Consider the following 14,195-nt stretch of genomic DNA (forward strand, 5'->3'; position numbering starts at 1 on the left):
ACATCCTTCCTAAAATGAGGCCTTCAGACCTGTATACAGTACTCAAGGTGTGGCCTGAACATTGCTTCATAGAAGGGAATAATCACCTCCTTATCCCTGCTAAAAAAAATTCCTGTATATCATTGACAAGACACCATGAGCTACTCTTGCTATCTGCACTGCTCAGAAAACGTCATATCTGCCTGCACAATTACTCCCAGGTTCTTTTCATTCTCTACCACTGTCAGTGTAGTACCACAGAGTTGATACGTTGCTATGTGGTTACTGTTTCCCATACGTAGTACTTTACATTTGTCAATGTTAAACTTCATTTGCCACCTCTGAGCCCATCTGCTCAACCTTTCCAGATCCTGTTGCAGCAGCATAATGTCAGTAGTGTCTTTAACAACCCTGCCAACCTTTGTATTGTCTACAAACTTGGACATTAAGCTTGATATACCATCATCAATATCATTTATAAATACAGGAAACAACAATGAACCCTGAGGGACTCCACTAATAACATTAGTCCACGATGAGCAGTGTACATTGATTACCACTCTCTCTCTTCTCCCCCTGAACCATCCCTTTTATCCATTGCAGCAATTTGCCTCCAAAGCCACACTGCTCTAATTTCTGCAACAGTGTCAAAAGCCTTTCTAAGATCCAAATATATAATATCAAAGTTATTCCCTGCATCTAGTTCTTTTGTGACTGCATCATAGTATCCAATCAAGTTGATCAAGGAAGACTTTCCCTTAACAAAACATGCTGTGTCAAAGCTATAACTGAAGTCTTGTGTAGATGATCCTGCAGTGCTTCTTTAACCAGTGCCTCCATTAATTTTCCTGGAACAGAAGTAACAGGTCTATATTTACTTGTCGCCCTTTGATCCTCCATTGTGAATTGGGGTCACATTTGCACATCTCCCGTCCATGAGTACCTCCCTTGAGTCCAAAATAGTTCTCATAATTATGGCTAAGGGTTTGCTTACTTCCTTTGCTGCTTCCTTTAATATAATTGGATAGATCCCATCCACACCGGATGCCTTTTTTATGTTTATCTTCAACAATTTCTCCTCCACTTTCCTCTCAGTTGTTACAAAATCATCTAGCTCACTGCCAGAGTTTAACTCACCTCTGGCATCCCCCCCCCCATTCCTGAATAACTCCTCATGGGTGAATGTAGATGCAAAATACTTAATTAGTTTGTTAGACACCTGAGCAGGATCATCAACATTTGAACCATCAATATCCAGTGGACCAATCTGGTTCGTCCCCTTCCTTCTAGAGTTTACATAAGTAAAGAACTCTTTGCTGTTTTTCTTTGCATCCTTTGCCAATGATTTCTTGTAATCTGCCTTCGCCTGCCTAACCTCGTTTGTAACCTGCTTACAGACCAGCTTATATCTATCATAGGCTTCCATGTCACCCATTAATTTATATGTATCACATGAATTTTTCTTCTCTGCCATATGTCTCATTAGTTCATCCGACATCCATTTAGTCCTAAACCTTGAACAGTATTTCTTAGTTGGTATGTAAAGCCTAGTAGCTTCCAAGATAAATTCTTTGAATGCTTCCCATTTTGAATTTGTTGTTGGTAACATTATCATTTGGTTCCACTGTATAGAATCTAAATACTGTCTCAGACCACCGTAATTGCCTTTACGAAAGCAAAAACCCTTCCCTTTACCCCTGATGGTAGTTACCTCTTTGAGTAAATCCCACTTCAACACATTGTGATCACTGCCACCTGGTGGTTCCTTTATCTGAAGATTATTAATGCATGAAGAATCACTACTGATAATCTCCTCTTGGAATAATGTTATTAGTGGAGTTTCCCAGGGTTCACTGTTGAGTCCATTGTTGTTTTTTGTATTTATTAATGATATTGATCATTAACAGGATCTAGAAAAATTCAGTAGATAAGCTGAGAGGTGACAAATTATTTGAAATTACTGCTAATCATTGTGTGGTACTAAGCTCAGGGTGGTTTATTACTGTGTGGTACTACATTCAGGGTGGTAGAGAATGAAAAGGACCTCGGGGTAATTGTGCAGTTAGATACGAAGATTTTCTGAGCAGTATAGACTGTCTGCAAGGTAGCTCATGGTGTCTGGTCAATGATATACAGGAATATTTCTAGCAGGGATGAGGTGATTATCCCCTTGTATAAGGCAATCGTCAGGCTACACCTTGAGTACCGTATACAGGTCTTGAGGCCTCATTTTAGGAAGGATGCAGAGCTGCTGGAATGAGTACAGAGAAGGGCAACAAGATTAGTGAATGGAACAACGGGGTGCGCTTATGAAGAAAGGCTTAAAATTTGCAAATTACAGTGTCTGGAGACTAGTCACCTGCGAGGTGATCTGATTGACTTATACACCACTTGATACACCAGATCTGGTGTATAAAGCGTTGAATGGTTTGAGCATGCTCAGTGCTGATGGAATTCTTGCTTTACCAGATTAATTGCCCGAGGGAACGTAAATTCAAATTGAGGAAAGACAGTTGTAGAATAGATGTGCAGAAATTTGCCTTTAGCCAACGGGTAGTTGATTGCTGGAATAAACTTTTATCTGTCATTGTTTAATTTGACAGCTTAAATAAATTCAAAGCAGAATGAGAGAAAACATTTGGAGTGAATGGATGGGTGAAATTGGAAGGTTTTTTTTTTTTTTTTTGTTTTGTTTTGGCTGATACTGTTTAAGCTTGCTTTCTTGCATTATATGTCCATAATAATGCTAATGCTAATTTCTCTTCCACTTTCTTCTCAGTTATTACAAAATCGTTTGTCTCCCTGTTACAGTTTGATAAACTTCTGGCATATCCCTCACTCTTATGTCAAAATATCTTACTCGATTAGTTAAACATGATTTTCCCTAAACACTTTCCTTACCTGAAAAGGTAAGGAAAGTGTTTAGGGAAAGACTGAAGTTAGTGTTATCGGTCTGTAGTTAGATTTCAATCTTTGAACCACCTTTATGTATTGGCGATATGTTGGAAATTCTCCAATTCAATGGAATCTTTTCTGACACAGTGATTCCCTTGTAATTAACCTCACTGGTTCAATTCCTCACTGGCCATCTCCCTCAAAATTTCTGGTATATGCCATCATCTCTGAGTCTTTACATGCCTTTATGCTTGAAATTTTTTCTAATAAACATTTATCAGTAATTTTGAAATCACTGATTTCATATGGCTCAAAATCACTCACACTGCCTCTCTATGAATAGTGTTTCATCATTAAAGTTTTGTAATTTTGTCAGTTATGCTGACATTAGAGGCTATATTTGTTTTTTGGTGGTATGAATTTTAAATTTTTTGTTGTCTGATTTGTTTAATGTCTGTTGTTTTTGTCAACAACAAATTTGTGTGTTGTCTAATTGATCAAGAAAATGTTATTTTATAATATTTTGTGGATTTCCATACTTTGGTGAAATTTATAAATTAAATAAAATTAACGTAAGAATTTTACACATTTCTGTATTCAATTTTAGTCATTGGATGAGATTTGGATTTGGTTCCTCCAGTGACAGGCTAACTTTTGTCCCTGAAGGTTTTGGATGCTCGCAATTTGGCATGATTTTGCTATTCATGAGTAATTCTGTATTTCTAGTATTATTTGATACAAACAGCATTACTGAAACAGGGCAAATCTGTTTTTTTTTTTTTTTTTTTTTTTAACTCTCTGGGCATCTTCTTGATAAGTGTTTTAATATGGTTACCATAAATGAGGAGTGACTTCTGTTAGCAAATTCATTGCTGATCTGTGAATGATTTGTGTAATCTGAATCAGCAGCCAATTTGTTTATGAGAGAAAAACTTCTAATTAAAATGGACATAACCCTCTTATGTGCATTTAACTCTTAATACTGAGCTGCATTGACTTTGCTGGCTGCAAAGTTGTTAGTTTCATTACTCCAGTACAGGCTTTAAAATGATATAAGAATTGTATGCTTATTGGCATTCCATTCATTCTGGGGACTGCTGTTGTTTCTCCTGTGGCATTTGGATTTGAAGATTTATGCTTTAAGATTTATTCATTAGAGACTAATGCAATTAATGCAATTAATTTAATTAATTTAATCAATGCATTGAAATTGTCTAGACATTATTTTGTGGGAGCATTCAGATTGGCTCTTGTAGCGTGCATAGTATACACTGTGCTAACTCTTAATTTCATTTTAAATGAATTTTTAGTTTTATAAAATAAAATAAATTTTTGGTTAATTTTAATATTTTAATTAATTAAACAACAACCAAAATTTTGATTTTTGGTTGGTGCTTAATTTACATTTTTGAAACAACTTTTTTCCCTTATATTAGGAATAAAATGATTTTCATCTATATTTATAGATTCAGATTTACCCTTCCACCATAGGGTACCCTTACCAGCCTTATCTCCTACCATGGAAATGGGAACTATCGTTTCTTGGGAAAAGAAAGAAGGAGATAAATTAAATGAGGGTGATCTTCTGGCAGAAATAGAGACAGATAAAGCTACCATGGGATTTGAAACACCTGAAGAAGGATATCTAGCTAAAATATTAATTCCTGCAGGAACTAAGGATGTTCCTATAGGCAAAGTAATTATTTTTCTTTGTTTAGTTATCCAATCTGTATACTCTGAAATCTAAAGAATTCAAACCAGCAAGGCTAGTATTCTTTATAATTTGATTGTATACAGCAATACAGTTGTATACAGCAATGTGCTTTCTGTGTATAATAAAGAATTCTTCTTGATTTTATTAGCATTAGCAAAGGCACATGATGCAAGAAAGCAAGCTCATATAGTATCAGCCAAAAAAAAAAAAAAAAAAACCCCACACACACACATCTTTCTCATTTCACCCATCCACTCACTTCAAATGTTTGTCTAGTTCTGCCTCGAATCTATTTAAACTATCAACTTCTACGACAGATGGAAGTTTGTTCCAGCAATCAACCACCCAATGGCCAAAGGCAAACTTCCGCACATCTATCCTACAACTGTCTTTCCTCAATTTGAATTTATGCCCTTTCAGGCAATTATTCTGAGCAAGAGGAAGAATCCCATGAGCACTGAGCATGCTCAAACCATTCAAGGCTTTATACACCTCGCAGGTGCCTATTCTCCAGACACTGTAATTTGCAAAACTTAAGCCTTTCTTCCTAAGAGCAACCCTTTGTTCCATTCACTAATCTTGTTGCCCTTCTCTGCACTTGCTCCAGCAGCTCTACATCCTTCCTAAAATGAGGCCTCCAGACCTGTATACAGTACTCAAGGTGTAGCTTGACCATTGCCTTATACAAGGGGATAATCACCTCCTTATCCCTGCTAGAAATATTCCTGTATATCATTGACAAGACACCATGAGCTACTCTTGCAGACTGTCTGCACTGCTCCAGAAAACTTCATATCTAACTACATAATTACCTCCAGGTCCTTTTCACCCTCTACCACTGTCAATGTATTACCACACAGTTGATATGTTACTGCTTCCCATATTCAGTACTTTACATTTGTCAATGTTTTAGAAGATGAAATGCACAAGGCATAATTTCTTATGGGTTTAGGTAATTAACTATATAATATCAGCGTAGATACACCATAGTTTACCCATAAATTTGAAGTACGTATGTAGTGCAAAAGGCATCATTTTAATTGTATCTCATATTGTGGTTGCCTTCACAACGAGATAGCTGGTATTGCACTACTTCAAATGGTGTATCTACGCCGATATTATATAGTTAATTACCTAAACCCATAAGAAATTATGCCTTGTGCATTTCATCTTCTAATACATTGCTATTTATACACCATTTGGCATATTGTGGCATATCTCATATTGTGGAAATAACTTCGCAACTGTGATGGGCATGTTGCATTACCAGGGTAGCTGCCCACTCACTAATGATGAAGCCAAATAGCTTTGAAACGATTGTCTGGGTGCTAGTATCCTCTGAAAATAAATAACAGCAGTCTTCTCTACTAGAGAAGTGTTATTTATTTGAAGTAGTGCAATACCAGCTACCTCGTTGTGAAGGCAACCACAATACGAGATACAATTAAAACGATGCCTTTTACACTATTTATGTAGGCACCTCCGTAGCCAGGTGAGCAGGAGCAGCAGTGCGTAGCACACGCTTCTTGATTAGACCGGGGTTCGAGCCCGTGACTACCAAATACGGAGGATGCGGAAAGGTCAGGGAATGACCACCGCAGATCCCCGGAGCAATATGGCCTTTGTTGCTAATGCCCCTAAAAACCTAATAATAACAACAACAGCTACATATGTAGTCCAAATTTATGGTGTATCTACACCGATATTATATAGTTAATTTGTCAATGTTAAACTTCAGTTGCCACTTCTTGGCCCACCTGCTCACTTGGACATTAAATCTGCTATACCTTTTTCAGTATCATTGATAAATATACAAAACAACAGTGGGCCCAAAACCCAACCCTGGATTGGAGTTCTCCAGGGAAGTGGAGTTCTCCAGGGTTGGGTTTTGGGCACGAAGAGCAGTGTCCATTGATTACCACTCTCTTGTTTGCCACTCAACCATCGCTTTATCCATTGTAGCAACTTACCATTAATGCCATATCTCTGCAGTTTGTACAGCAGTCTTCCATGTGCAACAGTATCAAACGCTTTCCTGAAACCCAAGTATATGATATCAAAATTATTTTTTGCATCCAGTTCCTTTGTGAACATGTAGTATCCAATCACATTGATCAGACAAGACTTCCCCTTAACAAACCTATGCTGTGTCTGAACTATTACTGCAGTCTTGTCTAGGTAATCCTGTATCACCTCCTTAACCAGTGACTCCATTATTTTCCCTTGAACAGAAGTTAAACTAATATGCCTATAAAATTATTTGTCAGACCCTTTGAACCCCTTTTTTGAATTGGGGATGCACTTGCACATCTCCAGTCCATGGTGACTTCCCCTTACTGTAAGGATTCTCTCATAATTATGTTTAAGGGTTTGCTAACTCCCCTCGCTGTCTTCTTCAATATAACTGGATGGAATCCATCCAGTTATATTGAAGAAGTGGTTTATAGGTGGTTTTTTTTATGTTTAACTTCAACAATTTCTCCTCCACTTTGCTCTCAGTTATTACAAAATCACTGAGCTCCCTGTTAGTTTGATAAACTTCTGGCATTCCCTTCCTTGAATAACTCCTCATGTGTGAATGTAGATGCAAAATACTCATTCAGTTTATCAGCTACTTGAGCAGGATCATCAATAGTCGAACCATCTAGGTTAAGTGGATCAATCTGATTCATCCCCTTCCTTCTAGAGTTTACATAAGTAAAGAACTCTTTGCTGTTTTTCTTTTCATCCTTTGCCAAAGATTTCTTGTAATCTGCCTTTGCCTGCCTAACCTCCTTTGTGACTTGATTACAGTTTAGCTGATATCTGCCATAGGCTTCTGTGTCGCCTGATAGTTTATATGCATCCCATGTATTTTTTTTCTCTGCCACGAGCTTCATTAATTCATCTGACAATTCATTTAAGCCTGAACTTTGATCCATATTTCTTTGTTGGGATGAAAAGTCTAGTAGCCTCCAAGATTAAGTCCCTAAAGGCTTCCCATTTAGAATTCACCGTTGGTAACATCATCAGTTGATTCCACTGTATAGAATTTAAAAACTGTCTGAGACCACCATAATTACCTTTACGATAGTAAAAACCCTTCCCTTTACCCTTGATTGTAGTTACATCTTTAAGGAAATCCCACATCAGTACACTGTGAGTTACATCTTTAAGGAAATCCCACATCAGTACACTGTGATTACTGTCAACTAGTGGTTCCTTTATTTGCAGATAATCATTGCTGATAATCAGATCAACAATATTACGCCCATTGGTTGCCCGTCGAACCTGTTGCTGTAGAAAACAATCCTCCGGTAAATCCACAAGTCTGGCTAGTGTGCGAGTGACCAAACAAGTTCCAGTCAATATCTGGAAAGTTAAAATCCCCCATTAAAAGACATTCAGATTGACTGGCCCATTCTATTTCTCTGCACAACTGTTAACTGTACTCATCAGAGTCATTCAGCCTATAACACACTCCTGCTCTCATTTTCACTTTCCCAGTGTTTATGTCACACCAAACAGACTGAACATTGCACTGCCACCCATGTCATCTGGTGCACTTCCTTAGATTTTGTGTCTTAACTAATAGCATAACCCCTCCTCCCTTTCTGTACAGGCCCAAATTCCAATTCTGCATTGCTTATATCTGTGTGACACAGTCTCTCTGATATCCCAACAATATCTGCCTTTGATGTCTTGATCGGCACTTCAAATTCATCAGATTTATCTACTATACTTCTAGCATTGGTGTACATGAAAGTATTAGTAATAGCCACATGGTGCAAGGAAGCCTTATGGCTTTTGCTGCACCGCAAAAAAAAAAAAATGAATAATAATAATAATAATAAAATAAAACAACAAAAAATACATAATAAAATTATAAGAATAAAAACGAATTAATAATAATAATAATAAACTTTAAAAAAAAAATACACAATAATAATAATTAATAAGAGAAAAGCAAATGAACAACGTATGCATTTCCTTCCTCCTTCTTTAGGTAATTATTCAACTGAACTTTGAATTTCCCCAGACTTTCAGCCTCTACCACCCATGTAGGTAACTTATTCCAGTAATTTATAGATCACTGGCTAAAATAAAGCTTCCTGCAATTCAGAGGAAAATCTGAATCAGTTATACAGAGTTAGAAAGGAGTTTGGACTATAGATGAATATGGCTAAAACAAAAGTAATGATCAACAAGTATGCCACAGAAAGGGATATAATGATTGAAGGAGCTGTAATTGAAAAGGTGGAGTCATATACTTATCTTGGACAAGTCATTAGCTGTAATAATGATAAATGGCTGGAAGTCAACAGAAGAATAAATTTTGAATGGATAGCATCCAGGAAATATAGTCACATACTGAGGAGCAATATCCCAATTTGTCTGAAACATAAAATAATGAACCAATGTATACTCCCCACCATGACTTATGGAAGTGAAACTTGGGCACTCACCAAAAGAATTGAAGAGAAACTGAGAACTACACAGTGAAGAATGGAATGAATTATATTGGGAATCAGACTGTTAGATATGAAGAGAAACACATTGATTAGGCAGCAAACTCAAGTAAAGGACATTCTTATCAAAACTAAAGAACTAAAATGGTCTTGGGCAGGACACATAGCTCGAAGACATGATGACAGATGGACTAAGAAAAATAACAGAATGGTACCCAAGAGGAGCTAAAAGAAAACCTGGAAGACTGGAGAAAAGTTGCTGTAGAGCCCTTCATCCTGCAGTGGATTGAAAATGGCTGATAATGATGATCTTTAACCAGTGACTTCATTATTTTACCTGGAACAGAAGTTACTAACTGGTCTGTAATTACTTGTCACCCTTCGATCCTCCTTTGTTGAATTGGGGATACATTTGCACATCTCCAGTCCGAGGGGACCTCCCGTGAGGCCAAGGATGCTCTCATAATTATGGCTAAGGGTTTGCTTACTTCCTTTGTTGGCGCCTCCATAGCCAGGTGGGAAGGAGCAGCAGTGCGTAGCACACGCTTCTTGATTAGACTGGGGTTCGAGCCCGTCACCACCAAATATGGAGGATGCGGAAAGGTCCGGGAATGACCACCGCATATCCCGGAGCAATATGGCCTTAGTTGCTAATGCTCCTAAAAACCAAATAACAAACAAACAAACAAACTTCCTTTGCTGCCTCCTTTAATATAACTGGATAGATCCCATCCACCCCAGGTGCCTTTTTTATGTTTAACTTCAACAATTTCTCCTCCACTTTGCTCTCAGCTATTACAAAATCATTAAGCACCCTGCTACAATTTGATAACCTTCTTGCACTTTCAACCTTTAACTCCACATGTATGAATGTAGATGCAAAATACTCATTCAGTTTGTTTGCTATCTGAGTCTGAGCAGGATCATCAACAGTCGAACCATCGATATCAAGTGGACCAATCAGATTCATCCCCTTCCTTTTAGAGTTTATATAAGTAAACAAATCTTTGCTGTTTTCCTTAGCATCCTTTGCCAAAGATTTCTTGTAATCTGCCTTCGCCTGCCTAACCTCCTTTGTGACTTGATTACAGACTAGCTTATATCTGTCATAGTCTTCTGTGTCGCCTGATAATTTATATGCATCCCATGCCTTTTTCTTCTCTGTCACAAGTCTCATTAGTTCATTTGATAACCATTTAGGCCTAAACCTTGAACAATACTCAACCCTTCCATATCTCTTCCATCATGCAGTATGATTGATGACTTTTGAGGTTATGATGAATGTCGTGGCGAGATCCAATATTCCTTACATTTCGAGGGTACAGCTCTAAAACGGTGTTCGCAGGCCTGCTGCTAGTTAGTACACCGGACCGAACCTATTCGTAACTCTATAGGAGGCTTCCGGATCAGCTTGTGTATAATCGTGCTACCTCTACTCTGCCAGATAGTGACTGGAGGGAGTCCGAGTAGTGTGTATGCGGGGAGCATTGTCGAGGCCACGTTATGTCAAGGATCTGGGTATATTCTTACCATGTATACGCCCTATCCAAAAATTTCATTACTTCATACAGCGTGTCCCACCGACTTTTTCTTACTATTGAATACACCACGAATTGTCAAACTAATGGAGCAAGCTTATCTGCGAAAAGATCTAAACCTCCCAAGGACTTCCTAATTCATTTCACAAATATACGTGGTCTCAATTCTAATCTCAACAATGTCCATTTCCACTTGCAGTCTGCCAAACCCCATGTACTTTTTCTAACAGAATCTCAGTTATCAGTTGATTCAACTACTGCTGATCTCAGATGCCCAAATTATTCGCTGTATGATTCCTTTCGCCTCAAAGGTGGTACTTGTGCATAAGTCCGTTCTGATATTCCCTGTCAGAGACTTGGCAATTTGGAATCTCCTCTCTTTGATCTTCTCTGGCTTAAAATCTCTCTACCTCATTGTGTCAAATTCATCTGTTGTCTCTACCGTTCTCCCAACTCCACTAATCACTTGGAGCTCTTTGACTTCCTCTCTTTGCAACTTGTCCAGTCAAACTTTCCTCACAGTGAGGTAATTTTCCTTGGTGATTTTAATGTTCACAACTCCAGTTGGCTTCCGTTTTCTAGTCACACCGACCCAGCAGGTCGAGATGCTGAGGCTTTTGCAATTACTAATGACCATGCACAGATTGTTCATTTACCTACAAGAATACCGGACAATTCTAATCATACAGCCAATATGCTTGATCTTTTTCTCACAAACAACCCTTCTAAGTACACAGTTGAAGTGAGAGGTCCTTTAGGCACTTCAGATCACAACTTGGTGATTGTCTCATCTCCAATGGAACCTTTATCTTGTGGCTATTCCCAACCTCGTGTTGTTTGGCATTACAAGAATGCAAAATGGGATGACCTGCGAGACTTCTTTTCTTCTTTTCCCTGGTCTTATTACTGTTTCAAAAGTTCTGATGTCAACGTTTGCTCAGATCGTGTCAGTGAAATTATTCTCGCAGGAATGGAATCCTTTATCCCACACTCCACTTTAAAATCTCGTCCTTTATCTAAACCTTGGTTTTCCAATAAATGTGCTAAGGCTGTTCAAGAGAAGAATGTTGCATATTGTAATTGGCTTGTTTGTAATTCTTCAGTTTCATTTTCTGCCTACACCAAAGTTCGCAACAGTTGTAAAGTAGTTATTAATCAGTCCAAACTAGAATTTGAACAGGCTAAGAGTTGAAAACTTGCTTCTTTCCCTAATGGTAGCTGAGCATTCTGGTCTCTTGCCAAAGCTATTGGTCGCAACCTTTGCCCATCTCTGCTACCACCTCTGTCCAAACCAGATGGTTCTGTTGTCACTTCAGCCAAGGATAAAGTTGACCTGCTAGCATCCCATTTTTCTTCCTGCTCATGTATTAATGATCTTAGTAAAACACCTCCCACCATTCCCAACATGCTCCATTCAATGCCTCCTATGGTCTTCCGTCAAAAGGATGTCAGAAGGATTTTGTCGAATCTTGATGCTAAGAAAGCTCCAGGTCCTGATGGTATTTCTCCACTTGTTCTCAAAACCTGTGCTCCTGAACTTCTATTCTTTGCCGCCTTTTTTCCCTTTCTTATTCCAAAGGTGTTTTTCCTTCTGCTTGGAAATTTGCTTATATCCAGCCAGTTCCTAAAAATTGTGAGAAATCCCTCCCATCCAATTATCGTCCCATTGCAATTACGTCTACTCTTTCTAAAGTAATGGAGAAATCAATTAACTGCCAACTCTTAAATTACCTAGAAACCTTCCGTCTGATCAATGATCGCCAGTATGGATTCTGTCAGTGTCGATCCACTTGTGATATTCTGGCTTATGCTACCCATTTATGGATTAATTCAATGGAAAGGTTCTGTGAAACCCAAGTAGTTGCTCTTGACATCCCAAAGGCTTTTGATCGTGTTTGGCATAAAGGTCTTCTAAACAAGCTTCCATCTTATGGTTTGCCAACTGTTTTTAGTAATTTGTTATCCAGTTTTCTCTCTAATCGCTCACTGAGGGTGATGGTAAATGGCTCTCTGTATTCTAACTTCTCCACTAATGCTGGTGTCCCCCAAGGTTCAGTTCTTTCCCCCACTCTTTTCCTCTTGTATATTAATGACCTTCTTTCATTGACTGGAAATCCTATCCATAGTTTTGCCAATGATAGCACATTGCATTCCACTTTCCATTTTGAGAAACCTTGTCCTGCTCAATCAACTTCAACTTTTCGAAAATCTGCTACCAATTCCTTAAATGCCAATCTTCAGGTAATTTTCCAGTGAGGCAAAGACAACTTAGTTGATTTCAACCCTTCTAAAACTCAGTCTTGTCTTATATCTCGCAAAAAGGATTCTTCTGCTCCTATGCTTATCTTTAGTGACACTCCGATTTCTAGGCAAAATGATATATCTGTTTTGGGGATTACCCAACTTCTAATCTCTCTTGGCACAAGCACATTACAAATATTGCTTCTTCTGCATCTAAAAAACTTGGCTTTCTCTTTCGCTCTCAGCGTTACTTTTCTTCCAAACAGCTGCTCACTCTGTATAAATCGCAAATCCGCCCTGTCATGGAATATTGTTCCCAAATCTGGGGTGGTGCCCCCAAAACCTCTCTCAGGCTTCTCTTCCCTTCACTGATATAAAAAACGTAAATACATTTTCAGAATCTTCTCTTCATTCCTATTGTGTTGCGTTCAGTTGGAGTGATTCCGGTCCGACTGCCATTTCTTGTAAACACAAAGGCGAATCGTGCATAAGCGAATTCGGTTCGTGTTATATAAGATATCGTTCCCCTATTTATAAATTGTGTATGATCGAATTCGTGTAATGCAAACACATGTTATACGAGGACTGACTGTACATCATACTTACCATACTGAAACTCCTTATCTCTTGGTGGCACCATGTGTCTGTAAGCCTTATTATGTCTGTGTTTCTAGTCCTAACCAGCAGTTCGAATTCGCTCATTTTATTGACGACACTTCTGACATTACTTTATAAACAATTAATACTTAGTTTTCTTGTATAGTTAACTACCCTGACACACCCCTTAAAGTTATTTAAGCTCGCCTTTCTGGCATTTGCTACCTGCTCATTTGAAACGCTTTTGCCCTATAAACATCTTGCTACTATGTTCTGTTGCAGTAACAGACACTCTTGAGGTATGTGCAAGAGTTAATTTGACTAATACTATCAGATAAACATGTATCTGTATTATTACCCTTGTCTCCCCCCAAACTAGCAGTTCCCCCGAACTTTTAAGGTATCCTCAATAATACTGACAAAAACGTTTGCACCACTTTTGTTTAAATGTATCCCGTTTCTACAAAAAAGATTCCTTCTACCTACAAGTGCTGGCCAAGCTGATAGAAATCCCCCCCCCCCCCGAAAAGCCTTGCAGAGCCCAAGTCTTCAGTTAATCCATAAGGCTTTCAGCATATAATCCCTCTTGTCGTACATGGGCAGAATTGCAGACACATAGACCTTATGACCTAACTCACGACATTTCTTCAGCATGGTCCTATATTTGTCTGACAAATCGTCAGATTGTGTATGCTTAATGTCATTAGTCCTCACATGAATAATAATATTCTCTTTTCCCACCTTAAAATCTGACAGTCTGTTGGTGACATCTTTAATAATTGC

At 38.3% G+C, this 14,195-nt stretch overlaps 1 protein-coding gene across 2 annotated transcripts in view; it reads left to right on the plus strand.

Annotated features, from left to right (window-relative positions):
* Window positions 1-14,195, plus strand: part of muc (dihydrolipoamide S-acetyltransferase muc) — a 210,016-nt gene that overhangs the window by 19,537 nt on the left and 176,284 nt on the right. For both annotated transcript variants that reach the window (XR_016547649.1, XM_090385408.1), the window contains exon 3: window positions 4,341-4,570. Coding sequence is in view for 1 of the 2 variants with exons in the window: in XM_090385408.1 (XP_090241534.1) it covers window positions 4,341-4,570 (230 nt within the window). In the remaining variant the exon portion in view is untranslated. The remainder of the gene's footprint in view (window positions 1-4,340; window positions 4,571-14,195) is intronic.

This window comes from Mastigoproctus giganteus, chromosome 11 (genome assembly GCF_048544385.1).
Source record: "Mastigoproctus giganteus isolate SK-2022 chromosome 11, ASM4854438v1, whole genome shotgun sequence".
In the NCBI taxonomy this organism is placed as follows: domain Eukaryota; kingdom Metazoa; phylum Arthropoda; class Arachnida; order Uropygi; family Thelyphonidae; genus Mastigoproctus; species Mastigoproctus giganteus.